Below are 27,046 nucleotides of genomic sequence, written 5' to 3'. Positions count from 1 at the left end.
GAGATCTAGAGATAAGCGACTAGTTCTTACGACCCTCTGGTCATTGTCGATCACTTCTTCGGGAGAGAAGAAGAAGAGATCAAGCGATAAGCGACCAGTTCTTACAACCCTCTGGTCATTGTCGATCACTTCTTGTACTTCTTGTACACCCCCAAGGTCAAATCATGGCATCGATACCTTCGCATCGGAGACCCTGATGGACAGGTTACCAAAGTGATTCAGGACCCCGCTTCCTTATCTACTAAATGCCCTAAAATAGAGTAAAATGTAAGTTTTGGTAACGCTGTAATACAAAGAAATCGATAAACGACATTTTTTTAGCAATCTAAAATTAGTAGTAGCAGAAAAAATATTATTATAAAGAAAAAAATAAAAATTAATTCACTTACATGACTGGACGCGTGGTAGCAAAAATGATCCAATTAAATTTAAGTTGCCGTAGACAAAGACGTTAACGAAATTAAATCGCACAAATTCAACTAACACTTCCTCGTCAATTTCTAACAAGATACGGGGTATAAAAACAAATAACTCAATAGTCACGCGCCACCCACTCATAAAGTAATATTGGTAGCACTATTGCACCAGCGCCTCCACTCGAGGGTTAACACTTTTCCAGTCGCATGTAAGTTGTAACGAAATATTTTGCCTACCACATGGGATATTATTATAAGGGGTAGAAAATTGGGGACAGAAATTATTCTTAGACTTAGGGTCTTAGGGTTGGTTTGGAGAGCTGGGGTCGTGGATATGTTGAATGGCAAGGGGTCGGATTGGGGCAACTACAAAAAAATGAAACAAAGGGGTACTAACGTGAATCTCTTGGGACAAATAAAACAAAAGGAAACAGGAAATACCTCTATCAATTTAAAAAGGACGTCGCTTCGAGGTGCCAAATTATAACCATTACAACAGCTAGTTGTAACTATTGGAATAATTATTAAACATAAAAAATATATCTTTTCAAATGAAACTAAAAAAAAAAGGTTAGAGAGTTAGTCAAGATAAACAAACAAAATGGTTTACAAAAAATGAAACATTTATTGTGTCTCACCACAAACAGTTACAAAATTACAGTTACAAAAATATATATTAGTAGTTACAGAGATTTATACCAAAATAATAAAAAGGAAAACTTATATAATTATGTCTTATTCGTTTACAAACTCTATTGCTACAAAACTTACAAATGTTACTAAGCTATAAACTGTGGCAAATAAAAAATTATCTTTTTAAATAATGAAAGCAATTATTATTTTTTTAAAAAATGTCATATCTTAACTTTAAAATTTAACACAAAAAATTACCTGATTTCACCCAAAACAAAAGCACTAAAGTTTCTGAGGGTTGAAACTGGAATCATACTGGAATTTTCTGAACAGGAACAAATTCATATCCAAACTACCAAAAGGCTGGGATGACAACCAGGGAGAAACAAAACGAGGATGGGAACAACGATTCTTGTTCCTCACCTTCTGGAACCTCACTTAAACTGTAACTATTGACTGCTCAATACTAAACATTTAACTGCTACTGTCACTTTTTCTATATTTCCATGACACAAAAAGGAAAACGAAAAGATTACGAATTTGATGCTAAATTCGGACTCCAACAAAACTAAGCACGCCTTTTTACCGAGAGTGAACACTTACTTTTAGAATTCATTCGCACAATCTTGGTATAAACAAAACATATAAACTGGAATATTTATTTGAAACGCAGAATATGCTAAAAGAGGCTTTGATCAAAGAATACCGACAAAATACGGATCTTGTGAAATATAAACAAACTATAAAATGGTTTACATTAACTTCGGTGTTTTAACTTGCACGAAAGGAAACAGAAATACACTAAGATTATTCTTTGATATTTTAACAAATACGCGGGGATTTCAATACATATCCAAAGAATTTTCAAATGCTACAAAGTCACGTCCTTTTTTTTCAGCCGCACGTGAGTAAGTCCTTTGATCACTTGTCTCTTACTTTAGCAATGCTGTATAACATTTTCATCCCTTTGAATGTTTCCAACTCCTCATATATACAGCTTTGCAGACGATCTTTCCTTAGCAGTAGCGCGCTTTGCTTTACTCTTTGCTTGCTTTTATGTATCCTTATCTTCCTCTCTTTTAGACCTGTCATACGTCTTGCTAGCTTCTTTCTTCTTTCTATCCTTCTGTTGCACTTCATCATTCCACCACCACTTTCTTTGTCCCTAGGAGATCCTTTATCAGATATTTTCCCTAGCACTTTCTCTCCCACTGGTACTACTACTTTGTTGCTAACTTCCCACCAGGTCATTTACCGTATCTCTTTTCTCAAACTCTTCAGCACTCTACCCATGAAAATTTTTGCCAAATCCTTATCCTTTAATTTCCACCACCATACTCGCCCTTTGTCACTTTATAGTTGGTAACCTCTTTTAACTGGCTTCTTCTACACAGCACAAAATCTATCGGACTTTCCCTTCCTCTGCTATTATAGGTAACATACTGGTCTTCAGTCTTCGTAAAGAACTTATTAATCACATCCAAATTCCATGCCACCGCAAAGTCAATCACACTATTTCCTTTATCATTTCTTATTCCCATCCCCCAACCTCCACGAACTCTTCCTATTCCGGCTCTTTCTTTACCAATATGTCTATTCAAATCACCTCCAATACATCATCTTTTGTCTACAGGAATCTCGAGCATCTCGCAATCAAGGGCACTCCAAAATGTATCCTTTTTCTGTTCTTCACTTATATCAATGGGGCGTAGGCACATATTTATTTTAATGTTTGTTACCCACAATTTATATTTTTTGTTTGTACTCAACTATTTCTTTTGCTGCTTTTACCTAAGCATTTTTGTATTGTTTCCATATTTCCAATACTGCATTTTGCTTATTGTTCTAAATTACCCACTGGTCGATAATTGTTTAATTTGTTAGTTTTTTGCATTGTTATTCATAGTTAGCTATCATACTAATTCTTAATGTTGCTTTTAAAAACTTGTCTGAATCACAGTCGGCTCCCTGCATTGTACCTACATATTTCAATGAATTTATTAATTTTTTTTCTGTTAAAACAATTTAATAGTGTAATCCTTATTATCTCCGCGGTGAGTGTCATGTTTACTGGTAAGGTCCCTGTTGCGTAATATATACAGATCATTCTTTATACATTATTGATTGATTATATTTTTTGTAGGATAAGACATTATGCAGGTGCCGTCACGTACAGCGTCCGCGGATTCGTTGATAAAAATCGTGATACCCTGCCCAGAGAAGTATCAAGAGCAATGTTTCGCTGTGATCATCCCGTTATCCCGTTGCTTTTCCCCGAAGGAAACCCTAAGAGGTGCAACCCCAAGAGACCAGTATCAAAGTCGTTTCAGCTCCAGGTGTCACTAAATTCGCTTTTGAAAGAGCTCAGCGGAAGGCAAGCGCACTACATTAGGTGTTTGAAACCCAACGAGTTAAAACAACCTAGAATTTTTGAATTGGCATTGATTCAACACCAGGTAAAGTTTATTTAATTGCACTTTAATAATGAGTTTTGAGAAGATTGTAATAAAGCAAAATGATACGAAATAGGCAAATTCTGAACAAATTGCGTATTGTTCTCCGGAATAATTGTCTCTGCCTTATTTTGAAACATGTCTCTATCTTACAGGTCCGTTACTTGTGTCTCCTTCCCACTGTTCAACTATGGCGTACCGGTCACTGCTATCGCCTCCCTTACATACAATTCGTGCAACGGTACAAGATGATCTCGGGTAATACGTGGCCTAGGTGGAGAGGTTCACCGATAGAGGGTGTCTCGCTTATTCTTAGATCTTTGCCCATACCCAGTGCTGAATTTACTTTCGGAAGGACTAAATTGTTCGTGAGAAGTCCCAGGACGGTATTCGAACTGGAAGATTTCCGGAAGGCTAGATTGCACGATCTGGCGATGTTGATTCAGAAGATTTGGAGGGGACATAGGGATAAGAAAAGGTACAAGAAGATGAAGCACAGTCAGATTATTATTGCTTCTGCGTGGAGAAGTTGGAGGGTAAGTTTTTATTCCAATAATAAAGTTGTAATAAATTTGCAGAGTGTCTAATACAGAACTGACTTGATACTATAATTCTATAATACTATAATATAATAATATATGTTTTTGCATTGCAACTTTTTGGTGGAAATATAGGTTTAACACCATCTTCTTTAATATTCTTTACTCTAAATGATAACACGTATCCACAAAGACGTCGAAAAAGTTATTGCGTCTGTAGAGCATAGTATTGGAGTATTGGAGCTGTGTTCATCCAATTTATGGAATATTTTGCGAAAAGATCTTGGGTCTATGCTTACAAAAATCTAACTCGTGCAAGAATTGAAGCTACACTATCACCGGGCAAAGTGTTGATTCGGTGATTGGGCCCAAAACGAGATTGCTGTGAATCACGATTTTCATAAGCGAGTTTTGTTTAGCAATAAAGCTTACTTTTGGTGAATGGCATCCTCTAGTGTATATTAAGACGCCGTTACATCCAGAAAAACTGACTGGTGGGTTTTTGGGCTGGTGGAATCATTGGTCCGTAAGTATTCAAAAATGATACTGGCCAGAACGTTACAGTGTATGATCACCGCAGTAAAGTCATACTGACTTTTTTGTTCCTGAATTGAGTCATCTTGTTGTGGAGGATCTGTGGTTTCAACAACACGGCGCAACATGTCACAGCTCGTGCTACAATTGATGTATTAAAGGAAACGTTTATTGGGAACGGATATGTAAAGTCTACACCAATAACCAGAAACGTTTGAAGACTTGGAGGATAACATTCTCCGAGCTATTGCCGATACACAGCCACAAATGTTGCTAAAATTTATCGAAAATTGTACTTTTTGATTGGGCTACATCCGTGGCAGCCATGGCAACGATATGTCAGATATCCTATTTTAATAGAAATGGCAAAATATTATCTTTCGAATGAAGTCACTTTCACTTTTAAAAATGTACCTTTGTTTTATTCCATTTTAGAGTGCTTTACCTCTAAAAGCACTTATTATTTTAACTTCTAAATCGAACATGTAGAATTCGACTGCATTTATGTCATATTAAGTCAAATTTATTTATTTATATTGTTCACCAAATCAGTAACAGAACTATTATCTGGCTAAAATTTGGAATATGAATTTTAGACAGTTTTTTTCAGTCAAATTTAATACGTTGGGGTTGTAATTTATGAAGTATTTTTCTTGTAACCATCAATTTATAGCTTTCACTGATGATACTGGTGACCGTTATTATGACAGACGTGTTATAAGTCATTTCTTATTCGACATTTTTTAAAGTATTTTATATGATAAGAATTTGGCGATAACTTGAAATGACAATAAAAAATCGTATTTGTTTTAACTGTTAACTATTTCAGGAACTAAAATGTGGCATACCAATTCAAGGTCGAAAACACCTATGGTGTCTTTATCGAGTGGTATGATATACTAAAATAGTAGAACATAGACTTACTATGCTAGATGCATCGTAGATACTGTATATTTGCCATATAAAACAGACACACCGTTTTGTAAACACATTTGCTAATGTAGAGAACATAATAATTTAGATGTCACATTTTTTTGTGGTTGTAGTTACATTTAAGGCTAAAATTATTGGTTTAGTTTTTCTTCAATGTATATAATATAATTATTACAATTTTCTGCGGATTTAGAGGTTAAGTGAAGCACAACGTGTTTAAACTAACTTTGTTTAAAATTAAAATAGACGGTTTAGGTTTGATTTCCTTTCGCCTCTTGGCCACGCTGACATTCGCACCATTCGCCGACACGCATATTTCTGCCTCTTGGCTTCATCAGAGCGAACTCTGATGAAATAATTTAATTTTATTTTATGTAATTTTATTTCATTTTAAGTATATCTTCTTCTTCCTATGCCGTCTCCATTAACGGAGGTTGGCGACCACATTTCTAAAAGTTTCTCTGTCTTTTGCAACGTGGAATAATTCGTCTACAGTCATGTTTGTCCACTCTCGAATATTTCGCAGCCATGACTTCCTCTTTCTACCTATTCCCTTTTTGCCATCGACTCTACCCTGCATGATGACCTGCAGAGGACTATATTTATCATTCCTCAGTATGTGTCCAAGGTATGCAGTCTTGCGTAGTATTGTTCTCAACAATTTTTTGTCTCGACCCACATTTAAGTATATATATTTTTTTAATTTTATTTAATTTTACTTAATTTAATTTTATTAGTTTGGTATATTTATTTTATTTTAATTTATAAAAGAAGGTATAATACATGTATACAGTACATTCAACTAATTTACACCTCTAAACGATTAACGGAATTTGTAGAAAACCTTTCATTGTAGTAAAAGGTACGGTAAACTGCACTGGTGTTTTCCATAATTTTTAACACTTTGCTAAATTTTAGGTATATAATAAATATGTGTCATTAACCCGTTGTTCATAGTTTTGAATATTTTGTTACATTTTTTTTTAATAAATAGTATTCTTGCATAATGTTATTTAAAACGTAAATTTCTTTCACCTACTTGTTTACTAATTTTTTTTCGAAATAAATACTACGGTGCTAAGGATACTTTATATTCAAAGTAGATATACAAAGTACTAAAATATCACTTTTACTTTTTGTTAAAACATACTTCGGAGTAAACTAGAACATTTTGTCAAGTTAAATAGTGGTGATTAGATTGACCATATGTCTGTTAGAGTGTACCATTTTTGAGACGTCTGCGATTACGGGTTAAAGTTAGGGTTTTGGTAAATATATTTAACTTTTTATTTTCAAATGAAAATACTTGTACTAAAAATAAAATAATTCTAGGAAACATTTTAATTTGTTTATGTACGGTTTCCAATCATTTCTAAACTCTTTATCAAACATAATTAAATTACAATCGGCATTCCTAATAATCATTAGGCTAATTTGCTTAATGTGTTTAGGATCTTTGTAAGCGGCTATATTCAATTTTACCTCTCAAGCACAACAGTTAGAAAGTTTCTGTCATATTGATCGAAACTCAGTATATTGTAATTCAAACGTGTAGTTTCAAGTGACCATCATGCTTAGGCGTAAGTTGGATACTGATGAATTAATTGCAAATGTGCATAAATACGTTGCCATGGAGAGAGACAATGGTGAACCTTTAAGGTCATTATTATGTATAAATCAACGTGTTTGTGACGCACACGGAATTAGTGAAAGTAAGCTAAAGACTGTAATGAAGACTGTCAGAGATTCTCAAGAAGGTCTTACTGTGACTGAGTATCACGAAAACAAGAAAACAATTCGTAAATATTTTAGGAGCATTGACTTACCTGATGGAGAAAATTTTGAAATTCGCAATATTTTGTATCGAGTGCGTGAAAACAATCAACATGTCAGTTTAGATACTTTACTGGCCAAAATGAGAGAGTGAAGTTTCTGAAATTAAAAGGACTAGCCTTTGGAAAGTGTTGAGAGATTTAGGATTTAAATTCAAAAAAGAAAATAATAGGTTACTTTTATGCGAAAGGAGTAGTGTGGTTCAGAAAAGAATTAAATTTTTGAGAGAACATACTAGACTTAAATCTGCAAGGGGTGGAATTAAAAGAATTTGGCAAGACGACAGCATAAAATTAATAAAACCCACAGATAGCGAAGATTTGATTTTCTCTTCAAAATCAAAATCTGCTGATTATCATGAAAACATGAATGCAGATATGTTTGTTAAATGACTTGAGGAGAAACTGTTACCTAGTCTGAGGGAACCATCAGTTATAGTTTTAGATAATGCACCTTACCATTCGGAGATTTTGGAGATACAAGCAAAACAGTCGTGGAACGTACCGAGCATAAAAAATTGGTTAGTTAAAAATACTATCAAGTTTTCGGAATACACCTTCAAATCAGAGTTACTGGTAATTTCGAAACGTAATGAAAAACCAACAGTTCATATAGTTGACCAAATTGTATCCAGGTATGGACATCAAGTACTACGGTTACCGCCGTATCACTGCTAGTTTAATCCCATCCAACACATCTGGTGTATATGTAAAACTTATTATGATAATCACATTGTATGCTGTGGATACAGTGACGATGCAGACTGATTATACAGAGAAAAATATTCTAAACAAAATAAATAATTAAGAAGATTATGGAGAACTTCAGTGCAGTTTACCGTGCATTTTACTACAACGAAAGGTATTCTGCGATTCCCATTAATCGTTTAGAGGTGTAAGTTGGTTGAATGCACTATACGTATGTATATTACTGTATGCCGCAAAGTTACCGCATGAGTCTCAATTTTTCGGGTCCCGATATGATTTCGCGCAAAAACATCTTACCGAGAGATAAGAAGTATTTACTTAAAAAAAATTATCGGAACCGATACATAAATCTCTTCATAAATCAAGAGGTAAAAGCATCTATGGAAGCCTATTTTGACAGTTTTCTTTAGGAATGTAGTAAACAAGTTAGAAGATTATTGAACCTAGGTATATAAATTTCAGGGACGTTATATTGAATAATATAATGTATTTCAAAATATCAAATCATATTTTCCTTATTGAACGACAAAACTTAGTACCGATAAAACTAAGTATAATTCTTATATTTTTTGTACTGTTTTAGGCTCGAGAAGAATTTCGAATACTAAAACACAGGAAAGAAGTGGAGTGGGCTACTAGAATTATTCAGAGACATTATATTCAGTGGAAGGTTTGTATATATAATGTTTATATAGAAACCCATTCTCAATCGGTATTCAAAGTACGCTAAAATCATGTCACTTTATAATGACCAAAAGCATGTATAGAATTTTTGGTGGCCTGATGGACTAACAATTAATTGCTGTTATATATTAAATAATTTAGTCAAAGCAGAGGCATCCTTAAATCTAGATTGATATATCAACACGAAAGGAAACCACCAATATTTAAGATTAGTTTCCAAATTGTTTCAAAAAGGATACTTGATTTACAAAACTTGAATTAGATTTGGAAATAATAGTAAATATAAAATAATAAGAAGAAAAAATAAGATTTAAAATATTGGCAAGTGTAGATACAAGTATTCACAATCCAAAATATTTTTTTATTGGCAGTAAAAAGGAGGCGAAAGGATTTAGGTTTATAATTTATAGCCCACCATCAGGCCCAGTAGAGCATATTTATAAATTAAACAATTTTAAACTATTTTTTAAATATTCAGCTGTTGTTGTATGTGTTCATGTACTGATATCCTGTTAAATTTCTTCTACTGGGACTAATGAGGGAATATATTGTAAATCGAGGGTAGTAAAAATATTTTGGATTGTGAGTACTTGTCTCTACACGTATCGACATATCGCAACTTGTTCATCATTTATATGCAATTTCTTTCTGTATGATACACCTTCATCACTAAATTGTTATAACTGATTTTAGCGTCGACAGTTTCTGCTTAATATCTGTAGAATGCTACCGGAAGACGCAGATTCTCCCATCTGTAGAGATTGGCCTCAAGTGTCGAACAGACTCCTCGAATGCAGCACGTTGTTGAACAAGATCCACCATAGGTGGAGATGTCACAAGTTTCGTCTGAAATTCGATCAAACCTCCCGCAATCGAATGAGAGAAAAAGTGACGGCTAGTTTTATTTTTAAGGATAGAAAATGTTCATATCCGAGAAGGTAAGTGAAATTAATAACCTTCCTCTTTTATTAAATCATTTTTGGACGTGTTCAACCACATTTCGAGATGTTTTAAAGCAGTGATTCTGAAAATGTTTTGTACAATCATTGTGAAATCATACAAGGTTAATTCTTATTGTATATAAAATACACAGAAAGATGAATTAATACCCAATTAATAGTTGATGTTACCTAATGAGAGGGATTAACCTTATACTCTGATATTAATAATTGTTCAATTCGTGACTTAGGACCAAATAACACTACACTTATATGGCCGGTTTCGCCAACGACAAATAGCAGTCTATTCAACGAATAAAGTTATTCGACCAATAAAACTGACACATATGCGTTTCACCAACGTCAAATAAGACTTATTCTACGAATAAACTCAAAATAAGTTATTCGTTCATTGTCGGCCAAATAAATATATTCTTCGAATAAATTGACAAGCTAACCTCACTTTAAATATCATAATAAATAAAATTCGTCAGTTTAACTCGAAATTGTTAAAAAAGTATTGCAGGTAAACGTGATTATAGTAGACGGTTTGAATTTTATATATATATATATATATATATATATATATATATATATATATATATATATATATATATATATATATATATTAGATTATTATCATCATCCCCTGATGAAGATGGAAATGTGCAGCAAGGGAGAAGACAACGCTTGTTACTGCAGAGAAGAAACCCTTTTATTGAATTTGATGATGTAGATTTTAAAACTAGGTTTAGATTATCTAAAACTTCAATAGATGAGTTATTACACTTGATCGGTGACCAATTGCATCCTGTAAGCAACAGAAACAGACCCATCGATGTGCGAAATCAATTTTTAATTGCTCTTCGTTTTTATGCTACAGGATCATTTCAAATATGTACTTGAGACCATTTTAATGTTTCGAAGGCAACAGTCTGCCGAATTGTAAGAAAAGTATCTCATTACATTGCTTTATTACGTCCTCGGTTTATACAAATGCCCCAGAACCGCAATGAATTAAATAAGGTGCAAAATGACTTCTACCAAACTTCAAGATTTCCGAGGGTCCTTGGAGCGATAGATTGCACACATATCAAAATACAAGCCCCTGGAGGAGAGCATGGTGAGTTATATAGAAATAGGAAAGGATGGTTTTCGATAAATGTTCAAGCAACATGCAATGCCCAACTAAAATTCAGTAAAATAGTTGCTCGGTGGCCTGGAAGCGTAAATGACGTTAATGATTCCCACTTATGGGCCCGACCTGAAAATAATGAATTCCCTGACTATTTATTAGGTGATAGTGGATATGCTTGTAAGAAGTATTTATTAACACCACTGCTGAATCCACAAACACGTTCAGAACAAGCATATAACAGGGCACACATACGAACCGGAATGTTTAGAGAGAGCATTTGGAGTTTGGAAGAGACGTTTTCCATGTCTTTCAGTGGGTATGCGGATCAAGGAACAAACAACATTAGCTGTAGTAGTTGCAACTGCTGTGTTACATAACATGGCAATTGGAATGGGTGATGAAGTACCAAATGAAGAAATACCAATTGCATTAGAACAACCAGAACTTCTACTTCACGAATTACCAAATAACCGCAATGCTGTAAGAACAGCATTAATTAATACAGTATTTTAGTTTGGTGTTCTGTCAATATGTTGACATAGTTTTTAAGTTTTAGATTTTTAAGTTTATTGTAAATAATTGTTTGGTATTTTAATTTATATAATTTATACAAATTCTTATGCACAGATTGTATAAAGAATATTTAATTATAAAGAAAACACATTTTCTAAGGTAGGAATTTTATGTATTTAATTCTTTTTTTTTATTTCTAAATCAGTTTTTTGATCTCTAATTCTATTTTTCTTAACTCTAATTCCACTAGTTCCCTTTCCTTCACAATTTCCAATTTCCTCAACTGTACTTTCTTCTTTATGTCAATCAAATCATCAGATTCAGTACTTTTTTTCTTTATGTTTGGTGTTTTTGTAACTAAACACCCACCTTGTTGTGATGAATCTTTATCATCTGTAAAAAAACATAAATTTGTATCATTTGTATATTATATAGAATAGTAGATAATAAATGTAAATAAAATTTTAGTAAAAAATCCTTTATAAAAGATATATTTATTTAAAAACCCTTTCAAGCTAAAGCACAGAACGTTTTCAGAATAAATATTCCATCTTAATTGCTGCTATAAGGTATAAATGTTTAAAGCCACTAAATTCATGGCAGCAAACACTTTAAATTTTGAAAGTGAATCTACTTAGAACTTATCCTTATTATTAAGATCCTATACAATTAGCAGCAATTATATAATCTAAAACCAATTTAATAATATTTAAATGTATTTTGTGGTTTTAAACATGTATTCCTTGTAGTAGCACTGAACACAGAATATTTATTTAAAAAACGTTCTGTAATTTAGCCCAAAACACTTTTTAAATAATATTCCTTTTATAAAAGATTTTTACCACAAATTGTTTGGGATATATTGTATATAGTCTAGTACAGGAAATTCATTTTTTCTTGTGGATTTTAATAACGGTATTTAAAATGTATTTTTACTAAATTTGTCAACTGAATTAAAACAATTCCTAAATTAATTTTATTTTACTTCTTTGAAAAATAATGCCCCTTTAGTTTGTATATAGGACAATATATTGACAGTTTAATATCCTTAGGACCAACCTGGAATCCTAACAGATCTAGAAGGGGCTTATCTCCTATGCCTTGCTCTACTTTCTTAAATATAGAAACAACCAGCTTATTGCAATTACTCTTTACTACTGTTTAGTCTGACATACATTGAAAACTATTAGATTTTAGCAACTATAGTATTGAGGTAAAATGATATTAAATCTTACCTTGGATAAAATCACAAGGGGTAGTATTAGCTGTAGCCCAATCCCTTTTTTTTGGGTTGACACATTATCTATAAGTAAAAATTATTAGACTGGCGTTTATAGTGTTTAATTGGGATTAATTGAGGCCCCATAATGGCAAGAATGCTTTCATCTTGCGGTTTTATTAGTGGTACCTTAGTACCACCTCCTGTGATATATGTTTGAACCTGTAAAAATTGCAATTTATTATTATTCATTTTTTAAACAGATAATTTTATACTACCTACCTTATCATCAGCTTTTTATTTTTTCAAGCTTCTTTTTCAATCCTTCATATAGTAGTTTTAACTGCATTCCACTTCGAATGCCAGTTTTACATGTACTGTTATATTCACTAGCAATTTTTTCCCATGTTACATGTTTTTGTTTGGACCAAACACTGTCGGTATTTTTCTATTATTGAAATTAAATTCTCTTTTTCCTCCTCCAAATAATTTTTGCTCCTTTCGCGTTTTTTGTCCATTTTTAGTAGTAAAATAAAATTTTCTATTTATGTATTGTGAAGATCAACCAATAACAAATATAGGGTTATGTGTGTGATTGTAGTTGCAGTCAATACAATGGTAAATAAATGCAATGCGCGTGCGCTCACGAGTACATTTGGTGGAAAAATCATTGCAGTAGAACTTATTCGACGAATAACTAACTGTCGCACACAAACAGCTATTGAAACAATCAAATATAACCGACTAATAAATTTTATTCGACCAATAACTATTCAGCGATTTATTTGTTGTTGGTGAATCCGGCCATTAGTGAAACATTAAAGAAGTTATAATAAAATGTATGCACAAATCCTGTACGAATTAAATATAAATCTTTTTTTATTATACATAAGCAATATTTTTACTTTGATTTTTACAACATTTTTTGATGTTAATTAATTCTCAAAATTTAACCAAACGAGGAAAAAAATATGGAAAGAGGTGGGGAATTTTTTTGTTCCAGACCTTTAACTATTTGTTGACCGCCTAAAAATTGAGCTTTTTGCTTCAAGTAAGTCAACACATGTGATCGTTAATGATTTCTCTCATCGGTTTGATTATTCTCCAATATTAAAACCAACGAATTATTAAAATGGATAACAAAACCTAAATTTCAAGAGTTAAAGTGCCTGTAGGTAGTCGAAAACCAAAGTTATGTCAGTTGTAATTTTAACTTTAATCTGAGGTGAACGCTATACGTAAACGCTAATTTTGCTTAAATTTTTAGTTTTTAGAAAGTGACGAACATTTAGATTTTAAATGTAGTGAACGTACAGAACTTTTTAATACTATTAATTTCATAAAATATTCAAAAATATTTACAAAGACTATTTCAAGCGTTCTGCAGAGAAAATGCACTTAAAATAAAAAAAAAAAATTCCACAATATTTTCCTCGTTTGGTTTAATTTTGACAATTAATTAATAATATTATAATATTAATAAATCGTAAACATTTTTAAGGTTTCTTTTCGTTCTTCTTAACTTATAAAATAATAAAATAAAACTTATCTTTTGCGGTTTTGTAAATAATTTCATCAAAACGTTGACGTTAAAACAAATACAGACATTGTGTGTTAAAATCGCTCCACTGTGCTTAGAGATCTTCAAATATAGGGTAAAAGAGCTGAAGCTCAATTTTTAAGCGACAAAAAAACAGTTGAGGGCTCGAGCCAAGAAATACGATAAGTAGACGGTGTTGTATATATATATATAGAACTACTTTTACCTAAATTTTTATGCAATTTGAGATTATCAGGAAAAGTCCTAACAGTTTACAAATGATAAAAACGATTTTCGAAAAACTAGCTATATTTAAACAGCTGTATCTTCAAATCTACTAAATGGATTGTAATTTACCAATGCTCGTTTTGTAACAAAAAACTGTGCTAAGGAGTCTGGGGTGACTCAATCCAATGTAACAAAAATTGTGCTAAGGAGTCTGGGGTGACTCTATCCAGTGTAGCAAAAGGGTGAACTCTAAAATGCACCTTGATACACCAACAAACTAATATGTGGAATAACGGAAGATGGAAGGGATTAGATAGAAATAAATTATGCAAAAGAAATAAATAAAGGGTAAATATGAATTTTAAACTATAGCAGAATTAAGTGTTGGCTAGCGACTATGCAGGAGAATGACCACTTGACACTCAAAGAAGGATTCGGCCAATTTGCTTGCTCTACAGAGACCGTAAGATATAAGAACTAATGACAAGAAAACCACCAAGAAATAAGCAGATGAAACATAAAAGTTGCTCTAATGAATGCTTGGGCGCCAGGAAGTTAAATGTTTTCTTCCGAGATATCTTGTATTGCTGAAATATGAAAGATAGGTACTAATTGAAATATTAAATTTTAACCACAACTTTAATAATTACCAAACTTAGGTACAGACTATATTAAATGCTTATATACTAAACCACCACCTCTTATGTACAGTTAACTATAGCTATATTTACAGTAAAATCCCTGAATATCATTATAAAACAATTTACCCCTGATATACCCCTTAATTTCAAATCGTGACAAAAGTTATAACCAATAATAATGTATAAATAATAAATATAATTATATACTACTCACTAATAGTCTAGTTTTGTGCAATAATTGTTTAGGGTTTTAAGTGAAAATTCTCCGGATATGTGTGCACACGATAACCTAACAAAGAGAAATTCAAGGGAGAGTTATAACCTCATCCCTTGGTAGATAATAAATAATTAAATTAAGTTACAATGATTAATGTTTTTTAAAAAAATTGAAGATATTTAGTATTAAGGATATTTTTAAATTAAAGTGAAACCAAAAGTTAAAACCTTGAAGAGGACGTAGCAAAAGTTATTTAAAATAATTGAATGATAACAAAAATGAAAGTAAGTTCTTCCTGCCGGTTTCCGTAGGTTTCCCTCGAAGATGATCCGGTGGAGAACTAGACTCAGGTGGTAAGAAGATACCAAACCTGGATTCCCTGGATCAGGTACTATTGGACAAATATTCCAACTAAAAATTCTTCTTAATTTCCATAAATAAACTTGAAATTTTTTCCCCTTGTCCTAAGTAAGGATAACCCCAAAACTAAAAAAAATTCTTCCCCTGACTTGCAACTGGATTCTGGGAGTAGGCTAAAAGGAACAATTGTGTTACTTCATGTTCTTTGTACATACAAAAGGTAAGGAAAAACACAAGGGTTATCAACCTTGAAAGGCGATACAAAAAATGTCAGCAAGTGACCTTAAATTGAAATAAGAACCTTAATGGTTTTCGGTAAATAGTGACCTTCGAATGGTGTGACAATGTTTTTATAATGTATGGATATATTAAATAGATAATTTTAACGGAAAACATGATCTTTATATATTATAGAATAGGAAAAAAAAGGAAATATTAGCCGGTTTTAACGGTATGAATTGAAATAAATAATTGTGTGCTTTCACTCTTGAAAGGAAATAAAAATTTGAGATATTGAATCTAATACTTATAATTTATTTAGGTATAAAACTTTTCCTTAATGAAATAAGGTGAAATATGACATGTATAAAATATATGAAATACCTATCAAAGACGAAATTAAAATAGGTCTGAATTTTACTAACAATGGCGGATGATATGAAGGATTTTTCCTTATAATTTATTTGTAATTTTATCTTACCGGCTAGGGTGATCCAACTGAAAATATCCTCGTACAAACAACAAAATAACTCAAATAATTTCTTCTAAAACAAACAGCTCTTCACAATAAAATAAACTTAAACCAAATTCGGGAAAAAGTGGCACTCCCAGCCGCAACTACTCTGATCGAATCGATCCTTTTTCGATCACATCCAGTTAACAAGTAACCACGTTGAGATTCTACACGTCGCAGAATGAATGTACTTTCAGAATTTTACCACTGAGGGCGCAGTTTAATGCCAACCTTAGAAAATAAGATTTACTGGGAGTTATTTAAATATTTAGTTTAAGAATATTTCAATATGAATTTAATTTAGAATTAAATTAAAAGATTCCAGTCACAAAAAAGAAGGTAAATGATTATTTAAGTAACGGACTCGTTACAGTTTGAAAGTTATTTAAAATCCTTTAATTTACCTGTTTCTACATTTTTTTTTCTCGTTTGGTTAAATTTTTGAAAATTTATGATTTTATGTAAATTTTTTTGTAAAGTAAGTTTGTTTTTGATGCCTGAAAAAATGTAACAGGTATATGGAAAATTAAATTAAAATGTGATATTTTATTGGTTTTATAAATAAACTATAGAGAAATAATGTAATTATAAATTTTTCTTAGATTTTGAATTTCTGATCTTTTGTTTAAATTATTATCACTTCTGCTTATACAAACCATCTCTAAAAAAAGTCCTTTTGTATTTATTACCTTCATTACACAAAATTTTAATGTTATCAAAATCCATAATATGGTCTTTGTGGATTACATGCTCTGCTAAAGCACAAGATGGTTTTTTAATTCTACAATCGCTTTTGTGGAAAATAATACGATTTGACAGATTTCTTCCGGTCTCAATAATATTTCATTTTTATATTCTAAAACTAAATATCCTATAGACAAATTAGATAAAACAAATGTAGTTTACAGCATTGGTTGTACTCAGTGTGAAGCTGTGTATGTTTATTTCTTTTGGACAATAATTCTGTAGTAGAATTTTTAATAAAGGAACGAAAGCGAATACAATTTAAACGTAAAAAGTGATATTTATACCAAAGTTTAAAATGTACTTCTTTATACATTTGACATTGGATATATCTAGAATGACCTGGCTAAATCAAGAGGTTATCATTCTTCTTTGCCTTTTATCTAGTCAATTTGGATAATACGCAAAATATCCAGGTAAAACTAGTTTTACCCAATTTCGGGGTTTACCCGTAATATATATATATACAAAATTATATTGGGAAAATTGTCAACAATAAGTTATGTTACGTATCCTGTAATTCTTTGTAAATGGCTAAAATTCGAAACCACGGCATTTTTATTGCACATACTACTCTAGTTTTCTTTTCTTCTATATCTATATAATATTAAATACTATATAATATTATTACTCTGTATAGTGTCAAGTATACCTTGACCGAATAGAGCGGCACATGTATTACATTAACTCATACGGCGGAGCGCGCGGATGATGGCATAATTGAGACATTTGCCGTGACGGCGTATGAGTCGGTCATACCTCCAAGATATATATATGTCTTAATCTGTTTGTAATTATTTTAATGATTTCTGTTCGTGATATTGATTTAATATTTTTTAGCGTTTCGCACCCGTTCGTAGGAGATTATGTTCGTCTGAGGCAGAACGTTCAGTGGAAGAAAATGTGTTTAGAAAACAATGACCAATACGTAGTTTTCGCTGATATTATTAACAAAATTACCAGATCAAGTGGAAAAGTAAGTACAATAAATCAATTATATCGCAGTTATACATTTAATATAGTTAGCATTGATGCTATGCTATGGTATGCTAAAATGTACGTTTTATAGATTTTCACAAACTAATAACTAACTAAAACTAACGGTATGCAGTGAAACATATTAGTTATTATTCATGTGCACTTATTTTTGAATATAATATTTCAAGGGGTAGGCTGTTTGACGATCAGTTAGAAGGTAATAGTTCAATCTTCGGCTAAAAAAAAAACGGTATTTAACAAAATATCCAAAGATATTCATCTCAAGCTGGTAACTATGCTAAAACCAGTGGACCAACGAAGCAAAACTTTTTGGATGCCAAAATTATACAAAAATTATTCAAATATTTTAAAACCGTGTTTTAAAGGGCATTGTTGATATTTTTGGTCCCTTTTTCGCTATATTAGTAGTGCAACTTAGTTATATCTTCATCATTATCACTGATATTGTAGCATTTTTTTGTTCATTCTGTACATCCTAAAAATGTCCTAAAAAAGAAGGTTTATTTAACATTTGGAATTGCCTTTTACATATTTGAAAGAGAATAAACACAATCCAATTGTTTATTTACATTTGGCAAATGCCGCTAAGAGAAACCAATTGCTATTTCTATCTTTTCAACATATTTTCTTCTTTCTCTTACATGATTTTAACATAACGAAATATCACAACAGGCAATAGGCACGGGCATCGAGACCGTTTGGACGCTGGCAGCGAAGAAACCTAGAGACTTCACTTTCTATTTTGGTGTCGGAAAGGAGAAGTGTTTTTATGTAAATTATTATGATTTTCTTAATTTCTGGTTCATCTCTTGTTATCAAGATGATAAAACATGTCCAGCTGCCTGCTTAGTGGAGCAGTCCTGACACAGTGCCACTCTTCGATGGTTTCCCATGGAAAGTTTTAATGTGGAACCTCTGGAAAGCAATTAATATATTTACTCGACATTTAATGAAGTCTTTTTTAAAGGATATCTTTTGACCCAATTGCCTTCACAGTGGCTCTAGATGGCGACCCAATCGCCGTTGGAAACGCTGAAATAAGATCAAGGAGCTGATGAAAAGGGTCATGGAGGCCTGCGACCAAATATGTCCCGAAAACACGGCACAAACCAACGTTTATCGGGCACTGGGAGAATGACCAGATATGTACTCTACGTAAAGAGTGTCTCAGAACGATAAGAGCTTCTTAGAATGGCTGGAGACGGCAAAACTCTGTAGATCTTGTCAAGAACGCACGCAGAAGATTATATAAGGCAGTCAAAGACAGCAAAAGACATTGACATGGATGAAGCTTATCATCGAGGTGGAGAATGAACCGTGGGAAGGCCATATAAGGTGGTCATCACTCCTCAATAAGGCTTTTATCATCCAACCGAGGAGTACGAGGCTGAAGAAATCCCGTTGATCACGGAGGATCAACTGATGGAGGCGTGTAATAGATTAGTGAATAATGAAGCTCTAGGCCTAGATGTAATTCCAAACATCGCTTTAAAAGCATTCATCAAAGAATCACCTGCAATGTTCCTGGAGGTTTACGATACATATAAGTCGCTAACCAATCCAGGTGCTATAATTGTTGGTTGTCTTCTTGCGGTTACTACTAAAAATCGGCGCTCAGGTCCTGGGTGACGTTCAACTGGACTTCCAGTGTCACAATCAATTTATAACACTCTGGGAGATTCCCATGCACTCAGCTACATTAGTTTGCCTCATGCCACCTGGAAGAAAGCCTACAGCCTTATTAATCTCATCCAAAGTTTCATGACAAAAAACAATATTTTCAATGCACTAACTAAGAAGAACTTGATAGCACGAAAAAAATCGAAACTACTAAAATATTTACAGCAGCATAAATACTATGGTTTTTCCTCTCCTTGAGATTTTATTGGTTGTAATAAGCAAAAAGTTTGTTACAACCTTTTGCTTGCTATGTAAAAAAAACAGACCAAACTCAGAATAATCAAAGGTGTTCTCACTGGACACTGTTTACTCAAATATCATCTCTGTAAAATAGACAAATTGGACAGAATAACATGCAGATTCTGCGAAAATGTAGAGGAAACAGCCGAATTTATAGTCCGTGGCTTCAGCCGAAGCTATAAATAAATAGAACAGATCTTTTTAGAACGTGACATAGGTGTAGGGTATACACAAAAGTTCTTTCCGATCACAGTGTGTAAGTTCTATGAGCCCAACGAACCCATTTGAAATCTACAACGCACATTTTGGTCACACCATCTGCGAAGTTTAAAATGATCCCTACTCAGATAGATTTAAGCTCGCTACTGTTTCATTGAAACCATTTATTTAACCAATGCCGTTAAAATGGGTCTCCTTAAAACCAGAGTGACGAAAATTCACCACAATTGGCGTTTGTTTTAAATTTGTTGCAACTAATGAAATCGCCACATTAAGTACCATTTCAATAAAATCAATTTCAATGTATTCAGAAAAAAACCTATTTAAATATGTTCGAGAACTAACTTCGTTATTATCAAATGATAGCAATATTCAAATCGTAACTTCTTTAATTTACAGTGGTTTTTTGTTATTTTTTAGTTTGTTCCAATTCTTCTGGTCATATCAACAAGGTCAATGTTGGTTTTGGATCAAAGGACATTGCAAATCAAATATCGAGTGCCTGCAACTGAAATTTATAGAATGTCTTTGTCGCCGTTTCTTGATGATGTGGCTGTAGTACACGTTAAAGCAGTAAGTATTTATTCGATTTTTATAAGTATCTAATATTTATCATCTGTTATTATAAGCACCAATTGTTTTCTAATATTTCCTCCTTCATCGTTTTATGTAAGGCAGCTAGATTTTTTATAAACTTAGTTTTTCTATTTTTTAAGTATATACTAATTATCCTGTTATTACACTCAGATGCAAAAAAAAACGTAACGGAGAAAGTATTTCAATTTTTTATTTTGAGCCCTATTTTGATGATTTTTTTTTAGCACACTGGGTATAAATTTATAAATTTTAATTTGTTATAGTCAGATTTTGATAAAATTTTATATTTGACTTATATTGTACGGGGTTCATTAAAACGTGGTTTTATTATCCTAACTTTGAAACATCCTGTGGAATAATTTCGTTTCCGAATTTTCGTAAAACCTTATTTTTCGGTTGCAGCCATGTCTCCTAAGCATTGTGTTTTTTGTTTCATGTCAAAATATGCCCTGGTTCATTTTTTAGAGCCATTTAGAATTTGCCACCCAAAATTTAGGACTTTTTTAATTATGATTATTTTGTTAATTGAGTTATTTTGTAATACGACGAGGTGGCTTTGGCGGTGACTGTTATCATTATGTCATATTGACAATTACATTTTGTTTACCTATGATTGATCATGGTTCTTAGTGTCGAAGATTGTGCGAAAGCCGTTGCTCTGGTTGAAGATGGGCGAAATTATGAATATGTGACTAGAGTACTACACACTCATCGCTCTACCAACCAAAGGGTAGAGGAAAGTTTTATACGAACTAGAACAAACAAGTGTAAAGCGGGAAGTGGTAGGAAGGTTTTATACGAGTCAACGCTTTGCGGGTACATCATTTAACGGCGGTGAAAACAAGAAATCAGCTTCAAGAGGTTCGAGACAATAGTGTATTTACAGTTCATCGAAGATTACATGAATTTGGTTTGCAAAGTTGCAGATCAGCAACTGGGCTCAAATTACTTCCACGGCACAGAGTGGCTAGACTACAATTTTCCAGGATACATTTACAGCGAACAATACATTGGAATTTAGGACAATGGAGTAATGTTTTTTTTTTGTGCATGAGTCGAGATACTGTCTTTACTCATCAGATGGGAGAGAACGAATATGGCGTTGAACTGGAGAGAAATTTGCGGAGTGCGCTTTCAGTCCCCGCGTTACCCATCGAGAGGGTTCGAGTGTCTCAATATATCGGCAATGATTTTCTATTAATGCAAGATAATGCGCGACACCACCCTGCAATGTGTGTCACGCAATATTTAGAGGAAGTTGGTATTAATAAAATGAACTGGCCAGCGTGCTCGCCAGATCTGAACCCAATAGAGCACGTTTGGAACATGCTTGGTAGAAATATTAGAGGTTGCGAAGTCGCACCAGCCTCAATTAACGAACTTCGCTTGGCTCTATTGTTCTAGAAGAGGAATGGCAAAACATCCAGCAAGATTATATTAGCAACGTCATAGATAGCATGAGACGACGTGTACAGGCAGTTATAGAGGCTAGGGAAGGCAATAGAAAGTATTAAGTTATTTTTTGGTAGTTTTTCTTTGTTATTTGCGTACTTAGGTTAAGTTACATTTAAGTTGTTTTTTTTTATGTTTTGTTATTGTTATCATTGTTCATTAAAACCAAGATCATGTCGTTGCTTTTAATCATTATTTAAATACAGTGCTTCTGGGATGTCGATATGACATTCCTTCGATATCAGTCACCAAAACCTCCATCGCCGTATTACAAATTAATACAAAAGATAATGGTAATAATAGGAAAAGTCGTAAATTGTGGGTAGCAAAGTCATTTCGCTCCTAAAAATTAACCAATCCATATTTTCACATAAAATATAATACTTAGAAGACATTGTTGCAATCGAAAAACAAGGTTTTACGAAAATCCGCTAACGGAATTATTCCACAGGATGTTTCAAAGTTAGGATAAAAAACCACCTTTCGATTAACCCCGTATAATAAGTCAAATACAAAATTTTATTAAAAAACTCACTGTACTAAATTAAAATTTATAAATTTTTACACAGTGTGCTAAAAAAATCATCAAAATAGGACTAAAAATAAAAAAAAACTGAAATACTTTGAATTTGGCCAAAATTTTCTACGTTCCGTTTTTTTTTGCATCTGAGTGTATAAGCACCAATTGTTTTCTAGTATTTCCTTATTTACCTTTTTTTGTAAGGCAGCTAGTTTTTGTATAAATTTTGTTTTTAGAGATACTGTAAAGTCAAGTATTGTGTACTCTTAACTTTAAGACGTTTTGAAGTTTTCATACTATTATGAAAACCACTAACACAATGTATTAACTTTATGTACATGCTTGCAATACAACAATCTAAAAAATATCATCTGTCTTCTCAACCTAAATTACCTAATAAAACTAACCATTTTATCCATGTGAAAAATGGTTTATATACCAAGTATTATCTTTCCCAAGGTCATACTTCAAAATAATTTTTTTTCACTTGAACTAGTTATTATTGATGTACGTTGGGCTACGTGTGTCAACGTGTGAGTTTTATATTTAATGAATATATGTCTAAAATCTGTCTGCAGAATAGATATATTCATGATGATCTATATCTCAGAAGCACAACGCTTAGTGGGTATAGCGGGTATATGTACTGCAACGTGTCAAAGTACGATACGATAATTTTTACATTTAGGTACATCAGTACTTACTGTAGTACCCGTAATAAACCTTTTTCAAAATTTAGCGCTTTAATATTTTCAAGTGCCGTCGGTCTGTTTGAATACATATCATCCCTTAGAAGGTCCGACCGAAGATATGTCGTTAGTTGGGTAAATTTCAGTTTCGTCAAGTCTTGTCTGAAAATATCCCCAAAGGCTGCTCGGACCACACACAAATTATCGGTATTTTCCCTTTGTAAATATTTTTATATTAAAAGGAATATCTTTTAGTCTATTTCTTATTAAATTATATTATATTATTATATTTAGTCTTATTTTCCGCTGAGCAGTATGTAGTGAAATTCGACTAGTGTGTTTTGGAGACCCCTGTCAAAGTGTAAGATACTTTTGATACCTTTTGCATTTCTTTATATTCTTATCTTTTGTTTTTTTCGCCTATTTTATGTTGTTATTTTCTATCTAATTAGGGTCCAAGTATAATCCAAGCATAGCTCAATCATAAACAAAGTATAAATCCAAATATAATTCAATCGTTGTCTCGAATTAATTCCTAAGTCAATGCAAACTTGGCAACGTAAATCCAACGTTAGTCTAACGTTAACCTAAAGTTAGCTCCAAACGTAGTCCCGAGTTAATCCAAATATAAGTTTCCCCTCAGCTAAGTATGGAACCCCCCCGTGTATTCAAACGTGACTACACAGAACACTAATAATTTTAGTTCAAGTCTCTATTAAACATGTTCCATCGGAATGGAGTAACGAAATAGTAAATTTTCTATTCTCTTTTGCGTATATATCTTTTAATTGCATGATTTGTTTTATTTGCCTATACTTTCTCATGTTTCCTTATAATATTTGATATACAATCCACAAGAAAAATGAAATTTCTATAGTTGGCTCTATACCATGAATCATAAACATTTTTATTAAAAAAATCCTTTATACAAAGGTATATATGTATTCTAATAACTATAATTAGACCCACAATGCTCTACGCTGCCGAGACATGGACTATACGGAACATAACCATACAGAACAGATTGGAAGCATGGGAAAGAAAGATACTTCGCAGAATGTTTGGTGGAAAAGCAGTAGAGAGAGAATGGAGAAGACGAACTAATGTAGAAGTGTACCAATTGTATGCTAACTTTACAATAACAAAAGTAGTGAAAAAACATAGACTAAATGGCTCGGTCATCTAGAAAGAATGCAAGGTAATAGACAAGTCAAGAATACTGGTTGGAGAGTACCTGAGCGCAAAAGAAGAGAGGAAGACCAAGAAAGAAATGGAGAGATGTAGTGATGGAAGATGTCAGAGAGTTTGGAAGCTGACAGCTCTAAGAACAGAAAACAATGGAAATTATCCACCCAGCAATAGGCCTAAAAGGCCTGTTAACGCTATACATATATATATATATATATATATATATATATATATATATATATATATATATATATTCTAAAAATACCCTTTCGAGTTACAGAACGTTTTAGGACTAATAAGTCCATCATCAGTGCGGTTACCACGTATACATGAGTGAAGCAACTAAATTTGTGGATAAAAACCCTTTAAATGATGTTAACTGTGTTACTTATTACATATTTGTCGATACATTTATAAAATGATGTTTTAAACAGATTTACTTCATGACAACGCAAGACTCCCAGGGGTTGCTAACCCGAGACAAGGTATCTATATGGGTCCTCGATTGCAACTGAGGACTTGAGTTTTTCACCAAAACCATTTTTTATCCAGTAACAAAAACCAAAATTTGTTTAATTTATTAATGTTTTGTAGTTTGAGAACGATTTCCGAAGTGGAAATCGTAACATCAAAAATAAACTTGTTTTAAACTTATATTGTGGCTTATTCCCAACGAAAATAGCAATTACATTAAGATGCCACAAGAAAGTAGCTTCAGAACAGTATCTTAAAGAAATCCCATAAAAAGAGCCAGTATATATGTGGTATATTTATAAAAAAGGATCACTAACCGTATGCAGCAATTACAGAACCGTTGCCCTTATTCCTCATGCAAGCAAAATCCTGCTAGATATAATCAATGAACGGTTAAAGAACTTTCGACTTCCAGAGATAGCCTAAGAACAATGCGGATTCGTACCAGGAAAAAGAACGCGGGAGCAGATATTGAACACGAGACAGATATAGAAAAAGCTAGGGGACACAACATACCAATGCTGCTCTGTTTCGTATATTACACAAAGGCTTTCGGTTCAGTAAAATGGGATCCCGTCTGAGTATAATAAAAAATATGGAGTACCTAACCACCTAGTTAACCTAATTAGAAATCTGTATGATAAAAACTCAGCCAAAGTTAAAATACAGTAAAATACAAAATTAGGTAAAATTTCATTATTCCTTGAATACTTATATAACAGAATAATTTACGAACAGTTAAAAATTGACTTTTATCATATAACAGCTCGCTAGAATATCTTAAATTTTTCTCATAAATAATTCTAATTAGCCACTTCTGAATAATGTTTATAGAATGCAAGTAATTATTCCGTATTCCACCCCATCCTAAAAGGCCATTATGTACATATATGATGTATAATATGTATATATACATTATAAATATACTTGAATTGTTGAGCATGTGCTAGTCGATTTTGAAATAAAACACACTTATTACAAAATTTTGGAGCAACAGTGTCATTTTCATGAACTTGTATGTCTTGTAATATAAGCACAGTTTAACCACAAACAGTTAGGACACTCGGAGTCGGCGCCTTTGAAGTATAAAAGTATCCAGACGCCATATTGAAAACAGACCAAATCAGTTACGGACTGGCACAAGTGGTTAGAACAGAGACGTGTTTATATCATAGTATAAAAATAAACTGTATTTATATTATTTTAAAGTTAGTAAACAAGTTAATTTGAATTAATTACAATCGACAATATATTGTTTTAGTTTTAATCCTCAGCTGGTATCGTTATTTTATAAACACACAACTGGTATCGTGGGGTGCGTAAATACTCCAAAATTACAGTGACCAGCATTTATCTCTGCATTGAAAAAAAGAAGACATGTCTCATACAATATTTATTATTAACTAAAAAATACAAAAGTTAAATATTATTATTAAAAATGTTTTATTTATTTTATATAAAAATAAAACTTTTCTACCATAACCAAATAAGAAACTGAAAAACTTCTATTCCTACTAAAGTAAAGACATTGACTATTTGAACATTGACTATTTGTGCTTTTATAAAGAACATGCATTTTTTCTTGTTATATCTGAAATTACATAAAAGACAGCCAGAGGCCATCTTTTTTATTATAAGTTTTTTACCTGCCTTTTTAAATTGCATTCACTACATTTTCTAGTAGAATAGCTGGGAATTTAAAATTTTTTTAGTAGCAATGGTGCTTATTTGTTTTTAAAGTATTTCGTACAGTTCTAGCAGTGATACCAGTTTCTGTTGAAATTAGGGTGTTGTTACAAGGAAAATTGATTTCAGTTAGACTACTTACGGCAGTTTCACGCTGTTCCTGTTCTTGATTAATTGCACGAGCTGGTTAATTTATCTCTATCACTATCCGTGCATTTTCTACAATTATTTTTTCACAGTCAGTTTTTTCAAATTTAAAAATAATGTTGTGAATTGCAGATTTTGATCGTACAGGGCCT

The 27,046-nt window shown here is 32.4% G+C and overlaps 2 protein-coding genes across 2 annotated transcripts in view; both read left to right on the top strand.

Moving 5' to 3' along the window:
• Window positions 1-27,046, top strand: part of Sec31 (COPII coat complex component secretory 31) — a 357,018-nt gene that overhangs the window by 163,842 nt on the left and 166,130 nt on the right. The gene's annotated exons all lie outside the window — the stretch shown is intronic.
• The window catches only part of Myo95E (Myosin 95E), a 135,554-nt gene that overhangs the window by 98,547 nt on the left and 9,961 nt on the right, over window positions 1-27,046 (top strand). The window contains exons 11-16 of the mRNA XM_072544297.1: window positions 3,193-3,505; window positions 3,658-4,038; window positions 8,632-8,718; window positions 9,426-9,670; window positions 17,844-17,979; window positions 20,562-20,714. Coding sequence (XP_072400398.1) covers window positions 3,193-3,505; window positions 3,658-4,038; window positions 8,632-8,718; window positions 9,426-9,670; window positions 17,844-17,979; window positions 20,562-20,714 — 1,315 coding nt within the window. The remainder of the gene's footprint in view (window positions 1-3,192; window positions 3,506-3,657; window positions 4,039-8,631; window positions 8,719-9,425; window positions 9,671-17,843; window positions 17,980-20,561; window positions 20,715-27,046) is intronic.

This window comes from Diabrotica undecimpunctata, chromosome 1, assembly GCF_040954645.1.
Source record: "Diabrotica undecimpunctata isolate CICGRU chromosome 1, icDiaUnde3, whole genome shotgun sequence".
In the NCBI taxonomy this organism is placed as follows: Eukaryota; Metazoa; Arthropoda; class Insecta; order Coleoptera; family Chrysomelidae; genus Diabrotica; species Diabrotica undecimpunctata.
This window is presented reverse-complemented; position numbering and strand designations above follow the sequence as displayed.